General features: G+C 46.9%; 1 protein-coding gene across 1 annotated transcript; it reads right to left on the bottom strand.

Moving 5' to 3' along the window:
* Positions 1 to 1,303: 1,303 nt before the first annotated feature.
* TBCEL (tubulin folding cofactor E like) lies at positions 1,304 to 23,663 on the bottom strand. The gene is made up of 8 exons (XM_063355235.1): positions 23,613 to 23,663; positions 19,597 to 19,746; positions 17,181 to 17,320; positions 13,846 to 14,027; positions 12,527 to 12,783; positions 9,647 to 9,773; positions 9,080 to 9,196; positions 1,304 to 3,987 (listed from the first exon to the last, which is right to left on the bottom strand). The coding sequence occupies exons 2-8, from the start codon at positions 19,727 to 19,729 to the stop codon at positions 3,669 to 3,671; spliced, it is 1,275 nt and encodes a 424-aa protein (XP_063211305.1). The 5' UTR covers positions 19,730 to 19,746; positions 23,613 to 23,663; the 3' UTR covers positions 1,304 to 3,668.
* Positions 23,664 to 24,786: the final 1,123 nt, after the last annotated feature.

The raw sequence follows: 24,786 nt of genomic DNA, 5'->3' as shown, positions 1-24,786 counted from the left end.
GGCGGAGCCACCGCGTCGCCTTCTGTGGATTCCGGACCCAAGTAGGCGAGGGTAAACCCAGAGCCTCTCCCCAGAAGCAACAAGCACCGTGAGGCGCGGTTCCTCCGAGCTGCTCCAAGCCACCACGGGCCGCACTATCATCTGCCACCGGGATGTATGCAACTCCCAACAAAAGGGGGCTGCAAACCCCAGCGAGGGAGCAGAGGACAGTCGCCACGCCACACGTATTCATAACATCGCCAGTTAGATGATCTGCCTGAAACATCTGGCCAAAATATGGATGTTCAAGAGGAATGTATCCAAAAACACAATGGCACAGCATCTAATCTCCACACATGGAGCCATGCGACACTTTGGTATATAGCTGTCACCTAATTCCTTCCGAACCAGGTGCTTTTCCCCACTGCATAGACTGCCCGCAGCAGACTTTTATGCATGAACTAGCATGAACAACAAAACAGTTCTTGACAAAAGTAGCCCTCGGACAAGGACACAAAAGCTAGAGTAGCTTGCAAATCTATTTTGCTTTCTCAAAGGAATTTGACAGACCCAGGGATTTTTTGCTAAAGCGGGTATACGCTAACAACACCGGGAAACAGCCCCTGGTGACGTTGCACCGATTTAAATCAAACCTCCCGCCCTCTCAGGACCCTCCTGGATTCTTGGCACCCACTGTTGGCCCCAAACCTCCTCCCTCGCTCAGAGCCCTCCCCTCTCTCCCCAAGAAATGGTCCCCTGTTAAGCAGTAACATGGCAGACATACAAGACCCTTTCCCAAAAGGTATTACAAATGGAAAGCACGCCAACTTGGGATATTTTGCCACATCGGTTGCAGGCCATTTGGCTCTGCTTTTCAAAGTCAATCATCTGGACGCATAAACTGTCCCCAGGTTTTAGACGTGAGTCTTTCTCCTTGGGAAGCCAACCGAGATTTTTGGTTTTCTCCCCACGAGCTCTCTGCTAGCTGCGCAGAAGGTGAATGGCTGGAGAATGTCATCCAGAAACAACCTTCCCCCAAAGAAGTGGCAAGGCGGCGATATTCATATTGTGACTTTTGCTGACCCAAACAGACCAGGGGAGCCCGTTCGGGTGTTAGCACCAAATCCCTGGCAGGTACATGGCGCTTGTCCACCTCGTGTGCCAGTACGTGTTCTCTTTTTCCACCTTTCAGTTCCCACCAGGTCCGCTGTAAATAAAAGCATGATTTACTGACAGTTTTGAGCCGGCGCGGTGACAGCGCCGTTCCCTACGAGGACAGGATAAACCTTTTGTGGGCGAACAAACTTACAAGCACATACTTGGGTCTTCTTTAACATCCCACTCAATTCTTTAATGGTCTTTGTTTATTTCCTTCTCTGAAACTGAGACATTAAATTGTGCTGAGGAAGTTGGTCAATAATTACAGCATCTCATTAATACCAGTTACAATACCATAAATATACCCATGTAGGCAATTACTGCTCTATAGAATTCGGTCAGAGATACTTTTGCATCCCCATCAGTCGCTTACCTCTGACACTGCAGCAACCGAGGGATAACCTACTTAAACTGGAGGTCAACAGGAGAAATAGGCTTCTAATATTAAACAACCATATTTTCATAAAACTTTTTTTTATAACAAAATATCTTATTAAACACAACTTTTCCTATGCGTATGTATGTATATATCATACACAAGTGTTGGCTTAAGAGTTCTGCTATAAGGCAGCAAATGCCTTTCTCTGCCCAAAAAGAAAATACATCTTCAGTAAAGCTCTAGCTTATAAAAGCATCATCTTATGTTACACTGCCACCATCTCCCCGCTCTTTTGTTTTATGGGTACCACGTCTCCATAGCTACGTGCCGCGGCCTCTATGCTACCTATGGCGAGTCTTGCTCCATTTCCTACTGCTCATCTCAACGGAGCCAGGAGATCGACATTTTTGGCAGGGGGATGAGGCACGAATTATTAACTTGTCTTAAATCCTCCCATTTTGAATCATTACTCTGGATGTGGAACTACTCCCCTCCCAATGGTCCCCACATCCTGAACCTGAAGACTATGAGAAGCATAGAGAATACTTCGTCCCCTCCCCATCCTCCCCCACCCCAGGATCTAGGTAAAATATGAAGAGAAATACACAACTCCAAGAATATAAAAGGAGCTCAGTGATGTGGACAAAAGCATCATGGGAAAGAAAGTGCACGTGGGGATAAGGGAGCATTGCAAAATTAAGGTCAGAAGTTCATGTGTAACTAGAGCCCTCGCTGCACAGCTTCAAAAACTTCTATGCAGCTGCTTGTAACTAGGTAATTTGAAAAGTCTTCAACTTGTCAGGGCGGCAGAGGAAGAAGGGAAGACACAGGAAAGCCAAACAAGAGATATAAAGGAAGGAGGGTTTCATCGCACAAGAAAGAAAACCTGCTCTGCAGTAGAAAATGGGGGCTAATTTAAGCAGCAGCACACGATGCCTACGAGGTGCGTGTGGGGGGAAGCCAATATAGATAGTGAAAACCTGCTTTACAATAAACGTGAGTCTAGTTGCTTTGTTACTCATCTTCTAGAAACTGATCCGAGCCAACACGTTCTCCCAGTTCGGACCCTAAGCAGGGACCCCACAGCCAGGGGCCCCAGGGGAAAGTGCTAGGTTTCATTTCTGGTGCAACAACAAGAAACACAAACTTCAACTTTACTCTTACTCTCTCCCAGGAGAGCGATTTTAGCCATTCCACTTTCAGTACAAACTGGTACAAGGTGAAGTGCATACTGGAGGATCTCTTCAGCACTGTGGGGATCAATCACAGCCAATGGGGGAATCCTCTCTTCAACCCCTTTTTGACCGGTTCCTCTAGAAGCCCTTCCAACGCAACACCCATCCGCCGCCTTCCAAAATTCACTTTGCAACGCACACAAGGGTCCCTTTGCCTCCAGACTGCTGGTGCTACAGGTTGCAGACACTCTGTGAGATGGGTACAGAAATCAAAACTTTTTTTCCCCTCAAAATCAGAATCGGACAGCATGGATATAGAGCGTGCGTTTTGAAGATAGTTTCTTTCTAAAAGGGTCTCTTTCTTTCCCCCGTTTTGTGCACTCACACAAACCAAACCAGTGGAGTTAAGTGGATGCACTAAATACCTGAGCTCAGAATCAAGCAGAATACTGTTTTAGATCTTTCCAGTAAACTCGAGCACAACAAAAGGTGGAGACAGCACCTAGCTGCAAAAAAATACTTCAGCAAGCTCGAGCCGCAGTCCGATAGCTAGGCCAAAGGGGCGCTCTGGTGGAACCAAATCCCCAAAAATTTAGAAAAAGAAAAAAAAATAGGTCAAATTCTGCACCGAGCTATCTTCTCCCTTATAGGCCCTAGCATTCTTTAGCTTGAACAACTGACCATTCATGCCAAATCACGAGTATACCGGAGCATTGAAGAAAACATCAAAGTATCGCACACACTGAAACACACGCACTGAAGTCAATTGTCACCTCAAGGTCACCTGCAGTGGGTGGCCGGCACGGTTCTCAGATCAGGGCACTCCCTCCGGGCTATGAAATCACCTGCTACAGAAACGCAACCAAACCTCAACCAACCGACCGAAAGAAAAACCTTGCAAAAACTCCTTAATGCATGTGTGGGGGTGTGTGGGGGCATGTGTGTGCACGGCCGTGCACTCACGAGGTCAAAAGAGGCTATTTCATTCTGGGCTCCACATAAATTTTATCTCCATCCCGAATGCCGTAAGAATGAAGTGCTCGCGAGCTGTATTTCATCTCCTCGGGACCAAAGGGAGCTTCCTGGTCCAAGTAGAAGAGCAGCATGTTGCTTGTTGACAACTGCACTACAGTTTTCAAGTGCTTCTTCAGTTCTGCCACAGTCTGATCGAGACGGATTGACATCTCTTCCACCTTATCCTGGAAGTGAACCTCCACCTTCACGCTGCTCTGTGGCCGAAGGTCCACGACTGCCAAGGGCTCCAGCTTCCCGTACTTCGTGACCAGCTCATGATACCTGAAAAATTAAACAGTCCAGAGTTACGGTACAGTTGCTCGTATGGCTAATGCACAGTTCACAAGTCAGTTTGTTTCACATTACGATACTATTGCACTTTATCCAAGCATGCTACTAGGTTGCAAAGTATAAATGAACATCTGCACAGAGAGTACAGTGACCGAATAACAAGAGGGTAAGCGCAGATTCCAAGGCACGATTCACCTAAAGCCCAGAATTCTTTGGTGGGAGCTAAAACCAGAACCCAGACAGCAATGAGCTGTCCTCATCCTCCATGTCAGTGACTAGCTGGCATACGGCTCTTCCGAAACATCTCGCAGTTTAACCGGCACTTCGCGCAAGGTGGGAAGGATGGATGAGGCTCTCATGAGTAAAGAACGTTGCCGAGCTAGCATTCAAAGCCCATAGTACATGCCTCTCTCCATACAAATCTCCTGCCCAGCAGCAACTAAAAGAAAACCCCCATCTTTCTTCCCCATTTGCCACCAAATCTCTCTCACTTTGGGGAGCTGTATGTTCCTCACATGAGACAACATTCACCCCAATTCAAGTCTGATGACCTGGAGAGACATCCATTAGGAATAAATCTGGGTGGTAGGAGTCCTGTTTCCTCCCCTGCCAGCATGACGCTTCACAGAGCACACAGTGTTTCTCATGCAAGATGCTTAAAAGGAGAAAATAAAACCCAGAAAGCCCATCCACTCCAGTCACCTTGTCTCACAGTCCCCAAGCTGCACCGTGGCACCGACATGAACCTGAGTGAGCGTCCGACTAGGGAAGAGGCATCTAGCTGAGGAAGGTGAAGTTATCACTGACCTGAGGCATTCGAGTTGATTGGTCTCAAAACAGATTCCTGAACAAAACTAAACAGCAAAGCTCTCTACTGGTCTCCTACAACTTCAGAAACCCCAGCTGTGGCTGCAGCGGGATTTGGAAGAAAAACAGGGCGCTACACTCACAACAAGACTATGCCTCCTGCTCTGGTGAAAATACTTCACTAAAAAGTGCCAGAACCAAGCTAGCGCTCACACAAATGATGCGGCCCTCAGCCTACATTCCCAGCACCTGTGGCTTCACGGCCCTTTCAGACATTCCTGCTGTTTTCCAAGAGGCCAGCTAGGTCGCAAGTGTTACACTCCACTGAGCACAGGATTACCAAAGCAAGGTGAGCTGCCGCATGGTGTAGAAGCTGACAACAAACAGGGGACTTCTTGCCAACTGATTCATCACACCTACTCTAAAACAACATGGGAATTTTACTAGCAGAGCCACACACTCCACCATCACTTTCTCCTTGGGGACAAGTTCTTCGACTGTTCTTCACAAGGTCCGTCCCGGGGATCCATCCCCTGCAATGGAAAGCCCGGCTCGGCCTCCCGCCGCCTTCAGCAGGTATCGCTCCGATCAGATAAGGCTGCATCTCCCCTGCCTGGCTGGGAAAGAGGCGAAACGGCAACACAAAACACAATGTGAGTGAAATGACAAAGACCGAGAGCTGCCGAGAAAAGGTAACATTTCAGAGGCTGTACAGAAAGCTCTTTTTGTTCCCCATCCGAGCCTGAGCTGAATGCGATTGGTGCTGTGTCACAGCCCGTCGAGAGATGATGGGACCTGGCAGGCTGGGTGACCCCAGGGAGTCCTGCCGAAGGCAGGAATGTTCCTGGAGAACAGCAGACCCTCTGTCTGCCGGGAAATGAGGTAAGGGCCACAACGCACTAGGATTTCCCCAGTCTCACGGGCAAAACGAGCCTTCACTAGGGCAGAGCGTCCGAAGGCAGGCTGGTGCCCTGCTCTCACAGTCACCTGGGTGATACAATCAATCAGGCCTATTCATTTGGAAAAGTCATTAGTGCTGAAAGGAAACATCGCGCTCCCCATATTTTACCCACCAGGCTACTGCCTGCAGTAAGAGTGAGCGGTAGCCAACGTGTGGCTGACAGGGAGGATTTCTTTGCAGCAGTTTCTACTGCAGACCAGCAACAATTTCTCACGTGCTGACCAGAAGTACTGCCACAGTTCATGCGCTAAGGAAAACTGCAGTGAACAGGGCTGATGGTGCGAAGAGTATGCAGAGGGGGACAAATTTCAAGCAAGCTGAGAGAGAGAGGTACCATGAGGGAGCTAAAATTACCCAAATGCGTGCTGTAAAGATGCAGAGGTTCAGGCAACGTTGTCTTAAATTTTCTCATGTCAAGGAAAGGCAGAACAAGCTTCACAGCCTGCTCCTTGTATGCTAGCTGCAGCCTCCAAAGAAAGTTAGGAGTTTGAATATTTGGCTTCTCTCAAATCAATAAGGACGAAGGCACACTGCTCATACAGTTCTTTTGTACCCTGATAATAGGCACCCTGGAGACTTTTATAATCACCCCTTGCAGCCTGGCAGACGCTGGCTGCCAGAGCAGAGGATGCTGAAGACTGAGCCTGGCTAAAACTGTCTCTGATACCCTGCAGATAAACAGTGGACCAGACAAGCAGAGGACTCATTAAAAACCCCCAGACACAAAGACGTCACTCAAGAAGACAGCCAATATTGGATTGTACGCTCGGCGCTCTTTCTAACCCATGACATCCAGAGAGAGAAATTATTCTGCCCATTTCCCTCCCCTTCTGATCCCTTTGCGCTGCAGTGCATGAAGACGCGTGATGCAAGCTGGGGGGTTTGCCATGAGAGAGCGTGCTGCTTGCTTACCGCATGCTACACCCCAACAGTCTTGAGGAGGGCTGCTTACACTCATAAGTTTTCCGTGCCCAAGTGTGTCTTCTTCCTCCGCTTGAGGCAGCACTGCAATGCAGATGCTGTACCCCCAGCAACAACATGTGTGTGTCCTGATTAGATTCTAATTACAAACCACCTTCAGACAGACCACACCAGATGTGGGAGCAGAGAAAAGGAAGCTTTAGCAACAAACACACACAAAATCCCTCTGGAAAGAATACTAGGTTTCCCTTCCTACAAGGGATGCTGTGTACGGATGCAGGAACTGAAACCCAGCCCTCAGCACTAGGGACACTCTCAGCCATCTGCAGCCTCATTAGAATATAGTCTGTAGCGGCACACAACTCCTCCAGAACAGAACAACCCCCTCTAGTAGCTGCACAAGTCTCTTGGAAACGCTGCACAGATGAAGGGATTCAGACAAAGAGCCCATTGACCACAAAAAGGGCCATAACAGTGTTTAACGGTTAAGAAATCAGAGGGGGAGGTAATCCTCCTGTATCTTACCAAAATAGCAGAAAGCTAGCATGTTGGTCAAGATCAGCCCAGCTTTTTTGGATGGGTGAGAGATTAGTAATTTCTTGCACGAGCTCTCACCTGGAAACCGACCCCAGATGTGTGTAATACTCTGTAACTATGTGGATGCACCCAGCCTGTTCCCAAAGTCCACGTCCTAACAGCAGCACCATGCGTGTCTAAAGCTATACCCCACCACCTCCTCCTCAGCAATGTATAGGTCCTGCACGCGCAAAGGCAACTATCACCACAATACCAAGAGACACAAGTCCAGCAGGAAAAGATTCAGAGCCTGCCAGCTATTTATTTGCCTTCCCTCTCGTGCGCAAACCCTTCCTCCTGGGGTCAGGGTGGCACACCCGTTCCACCAGCATCAAAGGGCTACTCACACCTTAGTTCCCTTCCCAGTCTGCAACCGAATACGCTGTTTTCAGCACAAGGGCCTGCCTTGCCTTTTCCCAGCTGTTTTTCCAGGTCAGTCCAAGCCCTGTTCACCAAAGGACAGGACACCACTGAAGCCGTTGCGCTCAGTTGCCCTGCTATTCTCCCCTTCTGGAGCCATGAACACAGAGACGTGAAACAGTTTTCTTAGAAATAAAATCTTATGGAAAATAATCCATTATAGGAGCAGCAACATGAGCTCGCAGTGCCTGTCTCCCCTTCCTCTCCCCTGCATTCTCCGCCTCTGCTGCTATCCCTTCCAATATTTATTTCAATTTTTCCGCTTCAAGGGCTTCTAAAATTACAAGCCAGGACTTGTCCTCAGAAAAAGGCACAAGAGGGATCACCAGCTGTCTTGTCTCCCTGACTACATTAGTACCCTTCGCCTCTGAACTGACCCTAGTATGACTTTAACAAATACTATAATCGCTGGACCTATTAGTATTCATACAAAACACCGTGGTCTCATTCCCCTTTCCGGTCTTCCCATGCCCTTACTGTATTGGCAGGTCACATACACGGCGCTTTCGAAAAACAAGAGACATTTTACCTAAGAGTTAAGCTGGGGGAAACACTGACCAGCCAACGTACACACTGACCAGATTCCGTTTGCACCTTTGTCCTTCCCTACCTCACTTGGTTCCTACCTCTCTCTATCCCCACCTCTGTCTGTCCCCTTGGACACACACACACAGACACTTTTGTCCTACCCCCTTTCAGTAAACAAAGGGCTATAAAGCTTTGTTGTCTGCATGAGGGTTCTAGGGCAAAAGGCACGTAAATGCAGTGGCTTCATTATCCATGATCCTTCCTCAGCCCATTAAGAAGCAGTAAGTAGATGCTGGCACAGAGAAGATACCGACTGAACAGCATCTGTCAAAGTTCATTAGTTTACCAAGATTAACGGATCATTGGGCATACGTTTTTGGCAAAGAAAAACCATCAGACTTGCGATTTGCAGGCCTGAAAGTGAGGGGACAGCTTCCCATCGCTAGTCACATTCCACACACCAGATGGTCAAGAGAATTAGACGCCCTGGCCTGGCACCAGAGAGCACGATCTGTACTGGCTTTTGGGCAATCCCAAACACAGGTGGATTATGAAGCTAGCCATGGGAGAGGCCAGGAAGCAATGAAGATCATGAACTGAACAGTCATGTTGTTTAATGGCACTTGACGCGGACACTTTAAGACCACATTTGACTCAGAAGTGATTCTACAAGTCATAAGACGACATGCTAATATAACGACATTAACTAAAACAGATTGAGGAAGGCAAGACAGGAGGAAGGCGAGGATGGTTTTTTTCATGGAACAGCTAGCCCAGATTTCCCATGTAACATCATCTGTTCAGTCGTCTTTCCTTTTGCCTCGCCGCCCTTCTGTTCCTGCTCTCCATTCTGCGACAAAGAATTCATACCTGAATGGGACTTCCTCCTCTGGGAACTCCATGTAGTATCGGATGAAGAATCGCTCTGAGTCCTCTCGCTCCCCATCAGCAACAATGCTTCCGTTGAGCTTGACGATAGATGGCAACCTGCATGCAGACACCAAGAAATACAGTCAGCGAGAAGAGAAACCTGGACAGGGTGACCAACCAGACAGTCACCGTCAAAAGCTACGTGCCACAACATCAACTCCAGGAGAATCCTGCCAGGTAGCTTACGCCTCAGTCCCCTTGAGAGAGAGTGGGCAAATTCCATGCAGTTTCTCCAAGCACATTCAAAACTAATCATTTTCATTTTGCCACATATACGCATCGTGTGCACAGGCATGTAAGGGACTCAAAAAAGTCTCTGAAAAGTAGACGTTGGTCTTAACATTTCCACAACTCCCACTTTCCCACACAACAAAAAAATGCTCAAATCTTTGAGTGGTGAATTCCTACAAAACCCCATCTCCTAACAGCCTCTTCCTCCAATTACCCGCTCCCAGCCATTCATTGCCATGTAATGCTTCTGCTGAGGAGAATAAACAAGCAACAGACCTGGCTATTAGCAGCTTCCTGCGTTCCTCAGTGGTGTAGGACTGCAGCAAAGGGATTCCTAGCAATTTCACTTCCTCGAGCTTGGGAAAAGAATTTAACTTGTCAATGTCTTCCCAGCAATGCAGACCTGCTCAGAAGAAAAAACTTGCTTACACAAACACAGATAATAAATACATCGTGTATCCAAGATAATCAGATACAGTCAAAGGATATATGTGACAGGCGAGCGTCAGCTGCTGTTTCTTTGAGAAGTTGGCTTTTTGCTCATGATGTGCTGCAAAAAGTCTCCTTCATTTGCTCACAAGACAGAGTAGTTTACATTCTCTCATGCTGTTTTGTAAGTCTAGAAGGATGATCTCCATGGCTGATTAGGGAGCTTAGTTTTTTATGGACCATTCACTCTTTGGCCTCACTGCCGAGGACTGACTAGCATCAGTTATGACTGCTCCATCTATAAAGGGATGCTGCCTTAAGTAGTATTAAAGTCATCAGGACTTCTGTCATTCTAGGCGCCACTAAATAGCCATCAAATGGCTCTACCTTGCACACATGACCACCTTGGGTCCTATTTCCGCTCACGACCCAATGGTAAAACAGTCCCAGGAGCCATCCAGCCATTTAATGAAAAAGGCTTTAACTCAATTTCAGCCCCCTCAATACCTGACATTTGGGATAACAAGGCAAGCAGTGAGGGTAAAATAAAAAAAGCTGAGGATCGAGCACAGCACAGCGCTGATTATGTGGTGAGATCAACACTACTTGTCTTCGCTTCCCTTTGCTGTGACTGCGGAAACATTTACCGCAATCCTTTTCCAATGACTGTTCCAGAAGCTTATACTGGCAACACAAGTTAGAAAACTTGTTTCTCCGAACAACATTCAACAGCTTCACCCACACAGCACAGAAAATGTGAAAAAACAGAAAAATTATCAGTTCAAACAAAATCAGGGATCTCATTTGAGCTAAGCCTGTCAGGAAATGCCAAAGTTCAAGCCCAAAGCGTGTGTCACAACCACAACTCAGAAGAAGGGGCTCTTTTCAGAGCAGAAACGAAACTCCTGTAAGTATCACGGGACTGTATGCGAGGTGGTCAGAGAGAGTGTCCTTTCCCCACAGCACTCAAAACACCTCTGCCAGGGTCACCTATGCCTAAAGCCATCCTCCGGGCTATCAGTATCAGCTACATTTACAGACAAACTCAGTAGACGCTTGTGACAGGAGAACTCTTACACCTGATCTCTGGGGCACAATGTCACCAAAGAGTGACAGTACCTCTCCGAATCACGCTGCTCTGAAAGGGCCAAAAGCTCTTGTAGCTGGGACGAAGCTAGTGCCGAGACACAACCATCTCTGGAGGAGACATTCCTGTCAGCTATGACATCTGTTCATCCCTTCATGACCCCGTTGTGTTACAACTTCACTAAAAACCATTATCTTTAGCTCATCCCTGATCTCCACTAAAAGTGCCTGCAAAAAGTGGTGCCAGTTTGGAATCTTCACGTGACAGAATTTGGAGTGCGGCAGCTTTCCCTAAAAAAAAAAATAAAAAATTAACATGCTCCTTGGGATTTCTGTTTGACTTTCAGCTCCCAAAATATCAAAATGCAATACAAAATCCAGAGTTCTAAAATATCTGGCATCAAAATTGCAAAACTACTTACCACAGGAGCGCTTGCTCCTCAGTGAGACAGTGCTTTCAAATCCAGCTTAACAGGCTTTTCTTCTTCTAGATAGCTTTAAGCTTTTATTATAGGGATTCCTTGATGCTTACATTGCAGAGCATGTTAATGAAGTACCATCTACCTTGGCTAACACTTAACTATCGCTTGTACAGCACATAAAGCTGTAAAGAACAAAAGATGATGATGATGCATTAAGTGCTCCTGCAGAAGAACTTCTGGCGTACGTGTCATCTCACAAACAGCTCACAGCCCTCACAGGTGCCCTGCAGCTCCCTCTCTCTGAGCGCGGGGTGCCCTTCGCGATATGCCAAATGCTTATTCTCTCTCTGGAGCGCTGGCTGACCGTTCTCTAGGGCTGAAGCGTAAAAGCAGCCTTGAGAAAACTTGTGGTGAGCTTCTAGTAACTGAGCAGAGATGACAGACAGCTTTGGCTGGTGAATGCTCAGCCCTTACACGCCACATACCTACACAAATGCTCATTTTACCCAGGATAAAACATGGAATAAAATGCACATGGGATTCTTTCATCCCCTCCATTTCCAGACATTTATTTATCCTTCTCCGGCCAGGAGCACCTGAGGCAGGGACAGGAAAGAGAGGGAAACTACTAATGTAAAAACCCTTTGCCAGCTCATTTTGAATAACTGCCAGTCCACGCTACTCTGACTCATCTTTTAGATAACGACTAACTACCAAAATCAGCAGGTAGAGCCCACAGAGACGGGCAAGTTGATTTCTTGCCTGTTTTCCTCTCATAACGCTACATTCTTTGGGACAGTGCACTTCAGTACATCTGCTTGCGTGCCCTGCGTTACCACTGTTAGGAAACTGGACTTCAAGATGATAGATCTGCCGGGACTACATTTATCAACAGCTTTTCGATTCTGCCGAGAAGCCACGATAGATTGGGACAAAGGTCACCAGGCATTTTCATCTCTGATACAGCAACAGAACCATCCCAAAGGTTTAGGCTCTTGCTCAGCACTTCTGCCTTCACCTGCCCTCTCTCGTACTTTGCAGGAAGCAATGCTGACTGCAGGCTACTTACTGCTAACACAGGCCTAAGAAGCAACCACCCCAAGGCCAAAGTTTCGAAGAGCACAAAGCAAGCGTGTTTTTCACCTACTCAGGATGACAGACTGATCAACCGCTGTCACTTATGCTGAGAACAAAAAGCATGCTGCCACCAGGCTCTCACCTGACTTGTGCAAATTGATGGATCGCAGGTTGGGGAACAACCTTGCCAGGGAATCTTCCGACTCTTCAATGGTCGTGAGGTTGTTGTTAGCCAGAATAAGTGTGTCCAGCGATGGAAACATAATTCCCAATTTTCGAATTTCAGTCCAGTCTTGAAGATTATTGTCAGTTATGTGGAGTAATTTGAGAGACTGACAGCAAACCGGAGAACAAGACACTGTTTCGTAGTCGTTAAGGCACAGGAAGAGCTCCTCCAAGCTGCACAGGGGAAGAAAAATCATATCATCATCTCAACATACCTTCAGAAATAGCTCCCATCTCAGGCACAGGGACATACATATGTGATTTTAACATGACTTTCTGTAACGGCTCTTATGTGATTTGAAACCTTGATGTGGAGAAGACCTTTGAGCACTCCAAACGGAGTGTTTCAACTATGTCTCTGCTCCCGTCTGTAAACTTCCTCCACAGATAAAAAACACTAAGTGTTCCCCTTGCCTCCCAGTATTAATTGCCTACCAGATTGCACGGGGTTGTGTTCCACATTTGCGCCCAACAAGCCACCAACCCAGCTCCAATGGTGACTGGTCCCTGCTCTCAATGCTCACCACTTAACTTAAAAAGGTGGTTTTATACAACACAGATGACCCTTTTTCCCCCGCATCACTGGTTCTGCCAAAGATTCCCGTTAAAGAAAGAAGAGGTCCCACTAAGTTTTCAAACGACTAAACTAGCTCCCCTAATCCCAGGGAAGTGTACATTGGCCACACAGGATATACTGCTGTCATCATCTCCACTTACAAAGCTGTACAAAGAGGAATCTGTTATCAAAATGAAGCCACCAAGGACACTTGGGGAAGCAGAATGCCACTGCCAAGGTGGACCGTGGCCAAGCCACAGAAATCAACGCTTTTGCACAGAAAAGCATGATGAAATATTACTTGACAAGTGGCCAGACCCTCAGACTTACATCCCATTCAAAAGCTATTAGTACAGGTATGCACTGCAGCATTCATTCTGCAGCGACTCAGAGGAAAACATGCCACCTCCTACATTGTCGGGATGATCATCCGTCTCTGGTATTTAGATTTGGACGAGAAGCCCTGGGCTTTGCAGCACCACACAAGTTCAGCCTTTAAGACAATGTAAAGCATTCCCCTGGCCGGTTCCCAAGCTCCCAAAGGAAAAAAAATCCCTTTTTCGCTACCAATTGTGTTTGCATCCTCACACCCCTCTCATCCCTCACCCTGTGATTTGCTAAGCCAGCCTTGACCTGTGTGCAGCAAGCACCCCTTTCTATGCCCAACTCCCCATGCTTACTCTGGTAATTCCTGCAGGATTGTGTGGACTGTTTCCCAGGAAGCTTTGCTGTTGTTGAGCACAAGTTTGCGAACACCAGCGAAAGACCCAGCACACCTTCTCTCTAAAACGGACAAACTGAGAGGGTTGGAACTCAAGTTTAGAAACTCCAAGTGGGGAACGTTGGACACAATTTTACTGACCTAAGTGGGGAGGGAAAAAAAAGAGAAAGAAAGAAATGCGTATCAGGCAGTAATCGGACCTCATGCAATAATATCCCATCTCCTAAAAGGGGGCCTTCAGAATCACCACAAGCCAAAGAAATGATATAGGGGGAAAAAAATAAGGCTTCTGAATAACTACCTGTAATTCATACTCCAGCTATTCACTGATCTAGATTGATTGGTTAATTGCTCATTCACCTCAACAGTTCATTTAATTACACTCTCCGAGCAGCTTGATAAGAAAAAGCCAGTCTCTTGGGAGAGGTCATAAAATCCACCTCAAGACCAAGCTTAAGCAGCAGCACATTACAGGACCCAGCATGCCATACCCCCCGTTTAGTAGGGAAGCAATGGGCACATCTCTTAAGTTTATGGCCAACAATCTGATCACTTGCTCAGCTTTCCACTGCTCCCCATTAGCCACAGACTTTGCTGTTTTGCCTAACATAGAAGACAGACAGAAGCTCACTGTGCACATGCAATGAATTTCTGATTAGATTCTATTAGTCTGAAAACAGCAGCTTTCTTACAATCAATCCAAATGTTCAGGTAGCTCTGCTTGGGGCTACTTTCTTTTTTTGTACGTACAGACGTACACCTGAGGGCAAAGTAGCAGAGAGGTAACGAAGAAAGATCGAGAAAGAGAAAGGAACACCAGAGACGGCGACTGTACAGCTCTGGAGTGGGCTGTGTGATGAGGGTAGCTGCTGACCTAGATACTGCCAATACACAGGAAGATACAGGAACAGGTTATTTAGATGATCAATTTGTAGTCACCTAATAATGATTAAGTGAGAGAGCAGCCAGGCAGCATCAATTCGTAAAGAACACATCACGTCAATCTCATTTTCTTTTTTAACTGGGTAACTGATTCAGTAGGAAGTAGTATAAGGGAATGACAGCTTCCAACACCACCCACACACCAGTCACAATAGGCAAACTGGGGACTTACAGTGCCTGGGGTACCACTGTAAGTTGAGAGTTCACTACAAAGCCAGGAGACATATCAAGGAAGTATTATGGCAGAACACCACTTGTTATGTTTACCATGACCAAAATAATTGAACACTATGCATTGTCTTAACCCATGGGTGACACTAAGGTGGGGAAAGGCTGCCATCATATTGCGGTACAAGCCTAGAGACCAAAGCGAAGCCATCTGAAACCTGTAAGATGGAAGTTCAGTTCAAGGATAGTCAAAGCACTAACATTTGGGGAAAAAGACATTAATCCAGAAAATAATTACAAGTCAGAAAACACCTGGCTAGGGAGCTGCACTCCATCAAGCAATTGGGATGGGAGGAGATGGGGCAGACCATGACACACACAGGTCAATAACAAGGCCCATTTTCTAGCAAAGGGCAATTGTCTCATGCAGAGGCTGAATTCAAATGCTGCATACGAGATGCTGGAGGTAATTAGTCTGCCTCACTTCGTGCTGATGAAGCCTCAACTTAGGTGATGTCATGTCTTGGGCACTGCGCCTTAGGAATGAAGTAGACAAACTGGAATGACATCACAACAACAAAAACAACACAGGATTTAGAAAAAACGGCCTACGATAAATGACTGGAAGAACTGGATTTTTTTCAGTATTATACTAAAATAGGAAAAGGAGACAAGAAAGCTCTTCTTTGCAGATATAAAAGGCTGTTGTATAAGGAACAGCGATGAATGCTCCTCCATACCTGCTGAGAAGAGGGCAGGGAGCAATTGGCTTAAATTGCAGCATGGGAGACTTAAGTTACATAGTTTAGACTATGAGGTTATTAGCTAAGCATGGGAACAGGCTACCCGGGGATCTGGAATCCCCATCACTGGCAGTTTTTACAAGTCGGGTAGATATCTATCTGTTGCGGATGGGCTACGAAAACTTAATCCCGTCTCGGAGGAAGGGGCCAAAGTACACGGAAGGCCCTTCATTTCCTGCTTTACTGCAGCTCAAGCAGAAGCCGGCAAATTGTGCCGCCCAGGGTAGGCTAAACAGACTGAACAAATAGCAGGGTGTGAGGCATGCAGCTTGAGCTACAAGCGTATGTGCAGCTCTCCCAGCTGCTTACCAGATGTGAGGTCAGCCCACTGAGAGCAAGAGGCAGAAGAGGGAGCGGAGAGACAGCGCTTCATTAGTGTAGGAGGGGGCCTTTCGGTGTCAGAATAGAACATGCCAGGAGACACCATCCCAGATCTTAGCAGATATGCCCTCAGTACAAAACCATCTTCCCTAGCTCTGATCTCAACAGACAAGCCGAAGCTCTCTCTCCCACCCGCTGAGCTAATACCTTGTAGGCTAAGAAGGAAATAACAGGAACAGGCAAACATATCCCACTTCTGACTTTGCAGCCCCCATGCCAGAGCTGGAGCATTTCTGCTAACACTGCATTAACTATCCGTTTAAAGACATAGGAGCTTGATGCAACACAAACACATGATCATTTTTATGTTGCACATCCTGGTTTTTTCTATGTATTTCCAACAATAAACACTAACATAAAAGCAGAGCATAAGCCAGGGAGGAACTGTTAACAACACCTGAACAGACTGCAATTGTTTTACTCCTATTACATGGCATTTATCTAGCATATTTCATCCAAGCACTTCAGTGGATTTTACAATAGCATTTAGCATTAATTAATGAGGCTTCAGAAATATCCTTTGAGGTAAATGTCATTAAACCTGTTTTGCAGATAGGGAAACAAAAGCGGAGAGAGAATAAATACCTTGCCCAGCGTTCATAGAATCGGTGGCAAAGCTGGGAGTCAACTCCCATTACTCAGACCTGCTTGGTTCTTACTCTGTTAAAAACTGCACTGACCATTAACCTCTTGACATTGGAAATGCCAGTTTCAGTGCTTTGCACAATTAAAAAAAAAAAAATATATAATTGTCACCCACAGGCCAAGATCGTAAGTCACGAGGTAAATGAAGTGCCCAAATGGATTAAATTAATCACGTTTATTGCTCAGTTGTTGTCAAAGTAAATAAGCATCAGCTTCAAAGATGAGTAAGAAGCCACAAAAAATGGAAATCTCTCTCCTTTAAATGAACAAAGTACTCTTATAACCTGCAACACATTTGCAGTCATAGTAATAGCCATAAAAGTTATTCAAAAAGATGCACATGTAACCATTTTACCTCGTGCCAGTCTTCCAGTTTATTGTCAGAAAGATCTAGCTCAGACACGTGAGCACAGAAGGCGGCAATTTCATTCTCATCCCCTGCACAGGTTATGCCACAGCTGTTCAGTACGAGCACACTTGGAAGGTTGAGGCGATCTGAAACAGGGAAAAAGAAAAGATGCCCTCTAGCCAGCATTGCATTGCTTGGTTACAGAAGGTAAGAACAAGCACAAACAAGCGTGACACTCAGCAAAAGAAAAGATCCACCAGTTATTCCACAATTTACACATATTTAAGGATCTCAGGATAAACATGGATTTTATGACAAGTGACCGACATCAATCAAGAAGTCTTCTGGTGTCTAAACACGAAGTACCACTCGGTATCAGTGCTCTTCAGTTGCTACATGTATTTCTGTCCACACCGCAGTGAGGACGGGCCAGTCCTTGCTAGTTTATAGTATGTCTCATATCAGTTCTTGCCAGAAGTTATGCTCTTCTCAGGCATCTGCTGCTGCAGATAGGACACAGGACTGGGTGGACTGTTAGTTGAACAGAGTCAGACTCCCTTATCCTCTTGTACTTAGCCCACTTGGGGTTAGGGAACAGCAAGGATGTATTTAAACATTTCTAAGCTTTCACTTTTCAAAAATGTAAAATGTTTAGCATTCTTACATCCTGGAAAAACTCAGGTCTCTACTCGGCCTTTTATGTTTCTGCTTCGGTTTTGCTCTAGTTCCTTCTCACGCAGGTAAAGTTTTTGCAACTCTTTCACACACAAGGACTTGGATCTCAATCACAGCCTGATTTGCTAAGGCCAAAACATGGCAAAGTTAAAGCTGTGGATTTGTAACAAGAAACCATTTAAACACAAGAAATCCACATTTAGGGAAGGCAAGCCATCAGTCTCACACTGTTTAACATATGATACGGCTCTCCCACCTCTGTGGAGTATCAAAATCTGTTAAAACTTAACAACAAGCTTTTTCCTGAAAAGGTGGCCCTTTTTCTCTCTTTCATACTTGACAGCTACACAACCAGAAAGGGATTCTAGCAGCAGACAATTATCTGGAGCAATCTGAGTCTTCAAGTTTCCTGGCTCATTAGCAGCTTCTTTAAAGGATAGCGTTGTACTTTGGGAATTAGTCATGACGTGCTTGTAAGTCATGTCTCCGTCACACTGTAAGACTTAGAAACATGTGCCCTCCTTTCAGCATCCAAACAGCTCAGGTAAGCGGGTGCTCGCACACAGGAGAGAGGGCGTTGACTGAGTATGCCATCAGGCCAATTTTCTGTTCGTGTCAATTTTGAGCGACGTGCAGTAGTTTTATCCTCAACTGAACTCAGGCCCTTTTTTCTCCTCTGTCAAGCTCAGTTACTGTAAATTTCATCCAGCTGACTTCTGTGGCTATTTCCCCCTTTGGGGCTGGTTATGATACAAATTGACCTGACGGAAATTTAAACTACCCTTACAGATCAAGATGGGCAAGAGGTTACACAAAGAAGGGACAGTTCTGGTGGGATAAATGCGAATCTCAGACTCATCTGTACAAACCGAGAACCAAATGCTAACATCAGAGCATGAGGGAAGACTACAGGGTGTCAAATGGATCCAGTTCAAAGAGCAGGAAGGAGCGACACAGATTCCACAGTATAGGAGGGACAAGGACACACTTGAGCAGCACAGCGCTTCAGACACATCTGTCAAACTCCCTCAAGGCAGTAAGGTCAAAGGCAAAGGAGAGAGGCGATTTCTCCACTAGGTCAGCGTAAGCACGGTCAGAGAGCATTTGATGCCTTGAGAAGAGAGCCAAAGTAAACCACAAATTCATTTACATCACTTGTCACAAAAGAAGCCTAGCTGGAGATTCAATGACTTATCGCTTGGTTTGAAATATGGTCCAGTCCTGTGGAACACTGGAATCTTTCTGTACCTGCAGGCATCAATGAAAATTGATGGCACTGCGTGACACCACTAGCATGTGCACCAACCTTGAGTTTAGATCGACGTGTTCTGCATTTGTTAAGCCATCTCTGTCAAAATACGCATTGTTGCAGCCACTAATAAAATAGTCAGTACCACTAGTGTGAAGAAAATAAGCTCCAGGGACTGCTGAACCCTCAAAACTCAGCACTGCACAGGGCCTTATTTCCATCTTTCACTGACAGGATTCTGATTCAATTATGCTGGCAATGACAGGGGTAAGAAAAGTACTTGTTTTTTTACAGCAGCTGGTTCAGTCACTAGATCAACTTCCTGTCTTTGTTAGATTCCAGTCTCTCAGCTCTTCAGTAAGAAACACATTATAATACATCGTGATGTTTCTTTTTATGGTCAATTCAGGGCAATTCTTCTTTCAACATAAGCAGCAGCAACCAAGAAACTGATCCCAGCCAGAACCCCACAGATGCTCAGAATGACCACAACCCTACCTTTCATAGGTGAACCCTGTGGAGTTGCTGGGACATGCACACCCATACCAGGTCCACGACGATACGGGAAGTTCTCGGGGCTGTATTTCTCACAAAGAACTTGCATGAAACTCCTTCCGCTGGGCTGGTCCATGCTCCCTTCTTGGACTTCTAGTTAATGCAGAAAAAAACAGAGCATATAAACAGTCAGCCACTAATAATCATCTCCAGCAGTGGTCCTTGGGCACACAGGACAGGAAGTGACCAGCTGCGTCATGGGTTTTGCTTCTTCTGAACTGCAGATTAGTCCAACAGGTCATATTTCAAATTCAAGATTACAGTGAAACATTACGTGGAAAGAAACCAAAACCAAAAAAGAGGGCCCAAGCTACACAAACATGCTTTCAGTTATACCATATTACAGGCCAAGTACACCACCTCCTTGCCCCACATTCTCTTACAGGACAGTTCCCAATATGCCCCAGCCTGCAAAGATTACTTCTGTGCCTCATGAGAGGATTGCGAGATATTCATAGCTATTTTCAAAAGCATTTCCAGGGCAGCAAGGAGGGGAAAGAGCAGTGAGCTGTTTCTGAGTAAGAGATTGCTCAAACAGGTGTTTTCACCCTGTAACTTCCTTTTCCTCTAACTCAGGACTTTCAGTCAAGGTAAGTTTTTCGGATGGGGAAAAGAAACGTGAAAAGACAAAGGATCCACAGCTCCCTAACTGCTTGTAAAGAAACACTACTCAAAACAGGTTGCGGTTTGTCTTTTTAAAATCAGACCAATACTGCAAACAGCCTGGAGCTCAACAGCCTCTGAAGCAAGACTTCCATCAGTTGGCCCACTGGGTACCATGGAAATACTTGAGTTTGATAGCCAGCTCACTCCAGATATCCCAGGGTTCTCATCTTCACTGACAGCAGTGGCTCACTTAAAGCAAGATTTGGCCTCAAACGGAGCATCATCATTTCTTCTCTGACATTTGCTCTGACATTTCTCCTCTGACAAGAACTACGGTTCTTCCGTCCTGCCTGCAAACCTGGGCTTCTAATTAGAACACAAATGCTGTGTCACAAAACACTCTCGAGCACGTATGAGCACAAGATTTGGCCAGTCCAAAATGCAAGTTTTGCCAATTCAATTTTGCAGCTGCTTAATGTATCTGGAAGATAAACATGCCCTTCCTATCTACATGTGCCACAGAACAGAACAGCACAGGAAAAAAGACTCGCCACATCGCAGGCTGCTGACCTGCCTAGAAAGATATCAAGTGTCAGCTGGAAGTATATTTGGCACAAAGATACCATGATGGTCGGCATTCTGCTGTACCCTAGGTGGAACTAAGCTTAGCTGTCCTACTTTCCTCATGTACTCTGACCTTGGTATTTTATGGTTTCCTGGATAATAAAGGAGTCGAGCTTGATAAATGCACAAAGAAAGGGAACCGCATTGTTCCCAGGTTTCACAGAGGTCTTGTCCTCCAAAACAGGGCCTGCTGCCCATCACGGACATGATGGAAAGATCCACATCCGCCTGTTCTTACAACACAAGGCACAGACTCGCAGGAATCAACTGCAGATTTCCTATAGCATACAATCAGCCATGGAGCAGTGTTTTCACTAAGTACTGCGTAATTACATTTTTAGCATATTAGCAAAACCCAGCTCACACAGATATGTACATTCTGCACATAAACCTGCACTTCCAAGAATCCTAGTGGAAATCCATACTTTTGAGTTCATGGTGGGGCCACACATATGCTGAAGTGATGTAGCTAACCAATGCCGAATTGAAGTTTCTGCCTGCTGCCATACATTTTCCTTTAGATTTATTAGAGGCAAGGATAAATATAAAATCCTGAACAATAGGGAATTAACTAAGGTTCAGGTTCCCTTTGCTGAGAATCACCTATAACAAGCTCTACTTTACTTCTTCATGAACAGACTATCTAAACCACTTCTATCACAAAGGACTCCAATATAATAAGCCGCAAGTGAAGCCTGTTATAATTGTTATACTATATATAAAGCTTACACGTTACAAATAGGGACTTTAAAGGATAGGTCTACCTTAAAGAAACCAACAACACACTTTTCTCAGCCCTCACCAACTCAACTGATTCATATCTCAAACTTAACTTCATGTCACTAGTCTGTCTAGAATAGAAAAAAAAATCCTCAAATTGAAGCTTGTGTTAGGAACACGCCATTTAATTTTATGCTAAAACATTACACACGCTACAGAAACAATTTGCATTGACAGCCAAGGCTTTAGGCTGAAAGGCCCCACTCCAGAGTGATTTGGGAGCTCAATACTGTAGGACAGACAGATACTGCTTTCTAAATGCACAGTCAGACCTCCTGGTCTGGAAATTCTGGAACTCCCCCGTGAATAAAGCTTTCTGTCCTTCACATTGCTTTTCTATCAACTCCGTTCCTCTTTATCCACTAAGCAAACATCAACTGGAAATTTCACATGAGAAAGCCAACTTAACGTCACAGTAGAGGCAAAAAATTGTGTTTTCAGCTTCAGTACAAGAGCAATCCAGAACCGAGACAAAACCCTCATGATGTTAACATCCATCAACTTTGAATGACAAGCATTTTCTTTCTCAAGCTTTGCTTTTGCAAGCCAATGCCGCTGCCAGATGACAAAAACGTCAGGGGGTGCACAGTCACCTTTTCCTCTTCCCTTCTCCTCAGATTTCGCATTCACTATAACCATCTGTCATGCACGTGCCTTCTCTGAATGACTACGCTTGCTTGAGAGCAAGGATTCACAGAATATGCAAAGAAAGCATGACACATTTCAAGCGAATGTTGTCTGTACAAGGGCCGGACAGGATGATTTTGCAAGGTATGCTTTTCTGCATGTTTTCCTCCTGACGGCACAAGAAACAATTCGTATCCTAAAATAACTTTGGGTTTCCTAAATGACAGCATAGATTGCAAAAGATGTGCTCAGTCTTTGAAAGATGTCAACAAATAGTCTTTGTTGTCTACATTTAAATGCTCCGCTGGAAGGCTGTGGCCCCAGTGACATGCAACATGGCAAGTGTCTGCAAAGAAGAGCACGACACTGACTTGAGATCCAAGGGAAACCCAGCGGGCTGCTGCAGCTGATGACTGAAGTGAAAGGAGGACACTAAAAATGACATGAAAAATATTTCTATCTCCATGCTATAAGCCTACAAGGTGAATAAGAGACCCTTCAGGAGAATTACATCACTAATGACATTCTGATGAATTCCAGTACTACCCGAATGCCTTCAGAGCAGGTCCTAACCAGTCACACACCTAACGCATTTTGACGTGTCTGTACACATGAAAAACAAAACATAAGGAACAGATGCAACAGAACAAACGTCTGTCTAAAAGACGCTGGTATGTCCTTCTCCGAAGACATGATTCAGAGAAATTATTTTTGATGTGATCTTGAGAGACAGACAAATGAATACTGCCAGGGTAGACAGACTGACCCTCTGAGCCACCAGAACGAGCCAACCAAGTACGAAAAGGGCTGTCAGGGACTCCATCAAGGCAAGCACAGCTATTTGCTCACCCGCCACAGTACCACGCGTCTGGAAGCAGCCAATGCCAATGGCAGGGACTGTGGCGAGGAGATCGGACACAGCACGAGAGACGCCGGGCATGTCACTTGGCGTGCTTCTGCCCGGGACCCTGACACTGTGCTACTGAACCGGCAACACCTTCAGGGGCTGCTGGAAAAACCAACTCGCCGCAGAGGAGCCCGTCTGCCGGTCCCCGCCTCTGCCGCCGGGCCCCACGGCGGGACACGACAGGTCGGGGTCCCCGGCCCCCAACCCCGGGCGGTGCAGCCCCCGCCGGCCCGGCCCCGACACATCGGTTAAGCTGTCGCTGCCTGCCCTCGCACGGCCCGCCCAGCCCGGGCCCCGGCTCGCCCCCGGGTGACAGCGGCCTGCCCCGCTCCGGTACCGCGCCACCCCCGCCGTGCAGGGGGCCGGTGACAGCCGGTGACAGCCGCGGCCCCCCGCCGCCCCCGGCCCCGCTCACCCAGGCCCGCCGGCCGCGTCCCGCATTGACCCGGAAGCAGTTCCGCGGCAGCCAAACATCACGTGACCTGTGCCCGATCACGTGAGGGAGCGGGGGCCCGGCCGGCGGAGGCGCCGCGGTTGCCGTGGAGACGACGACGCCCGGGGCAGCGTGCCGTGATGTCACCTAACCTCATCGCTGACGTCAGGCAGGGAGAGAGACGGGTGACGCCAAGATCCCCCCAGCCCCAGGGCCGAGCGCCGGGGCCTCCCGTGGGGCGGGGGTCGCTCCCAGGCCGGCCCCGCGCCCCAGAGTCCCGCCCCGCCCACACCGCACTACGTAACACTTGCAAATCGGTAAATATTGCGTGTTGTTGACGTGTAACGCCAGTGGCACGCGCCCTGCATCGACCTCTCCAGCAGCTGCCCCCCGTGGCTGGCAGCGCCCGGCCGTGCTTTACCAGTTTGCCTGTGTCGCTCCCGTTTGCTCGCTCAGTGGTGGCACCGTCTTTTCTGTGCTGGCTGGTCACTACCTCGGGGGGAAGGATGATAAATCATGCAGGGAGTAAGGCCGTGGCAGACGAATCTGCCTAGCAACGAGCCTGCCTGGTTCCCTGTCTCTGTCCTTTCCGGGATTACATGATAAGGATCAGAAACTGCCTGAAACACGGCCTCTCGTTCCTGCCGCAGGTAGGGAAGTTTGGAGGAGAGCTGCATTAGTCATGGCCGAATAGCCACAGCGCATCTACATGCTCTCCCCAGCCTGTAACATCATCGGGACAACTTTATCCTGTTACTTACTCTGATTTATGCGCACTCTGCTGAGGCAGCAGAATACAATGGCGGCATTGTGGGTGCTGCCCAGGTGGAGGACAAGAAAACGTGTTCAGCATCAGGCGAGAGGGTGAGAGACTGGTTTAACTCCTGCTCTGCCATGTGTTTCCTGCCTCACCTCGGGCTGATGGCATAGGCTTGCACCCACTGGTTTATGGTCAGGAGACTAAAGCAGGAGACAGATAACACACGCTAGGCCAAGGAGACGGTTCCTCGGGGACCCTTGGTGCTAATCCAGTTTGACTGAGGATATCTCAGCAGAAAATAACCATCCCAAGAAGCAAGGCGACCCTTGGGCAGACCACTGGCAGAGTTAGAGCCATCAGCACATTAACTAAGCCTCAGTTGCAAAGTTAAAAGCC

The sequence above is a fragment of the Chroicocephalus ridibundus genome, chromosome 18 (genome assembly GCF_963924245.1).
Source record: "Chroicocephalus ridibundus chromosome 18, bChrRid1.1, whole genome shotgun sequence".
In the NCBI taxonomy this organism is placed as follows: domain Eukaryota; kingdom Metazoa; phylum Chordata; class Aves; order Charadriiformes; family Laridae; genus Chroicocephalus; species Chroicocephalus ridibundus.
The sequence above is the reverse complement of the archived record's forward strand: the minus strand, read 5'-3'. Positions and strand labels throughout refer to the sequence as shown.

Coding starts and splice junctions, on each gene's coding strand:
- TBCEL (XM_063355235.1), bottom strand. CDS start 19,729: ATGGACCAGCCCAGCGGAAGGAGTTTCATGCAAGTTCTTTGTGAGAAA. Junction 17,321..19,596: donor ACAGGGTTCACCTATGAAAG/GTAGGGTTGTGG, acceptor TCCCTGTTTCAG/ATCGCCTCAACCTTCCAAGT. Junction 9,774..12,526: donor CATCAATTTGCACAAGTCAG/GTGAGAGCCTGG, acceptor TCTTCTGAGCAG/GTCTGCATTGCTGGGAAGAC.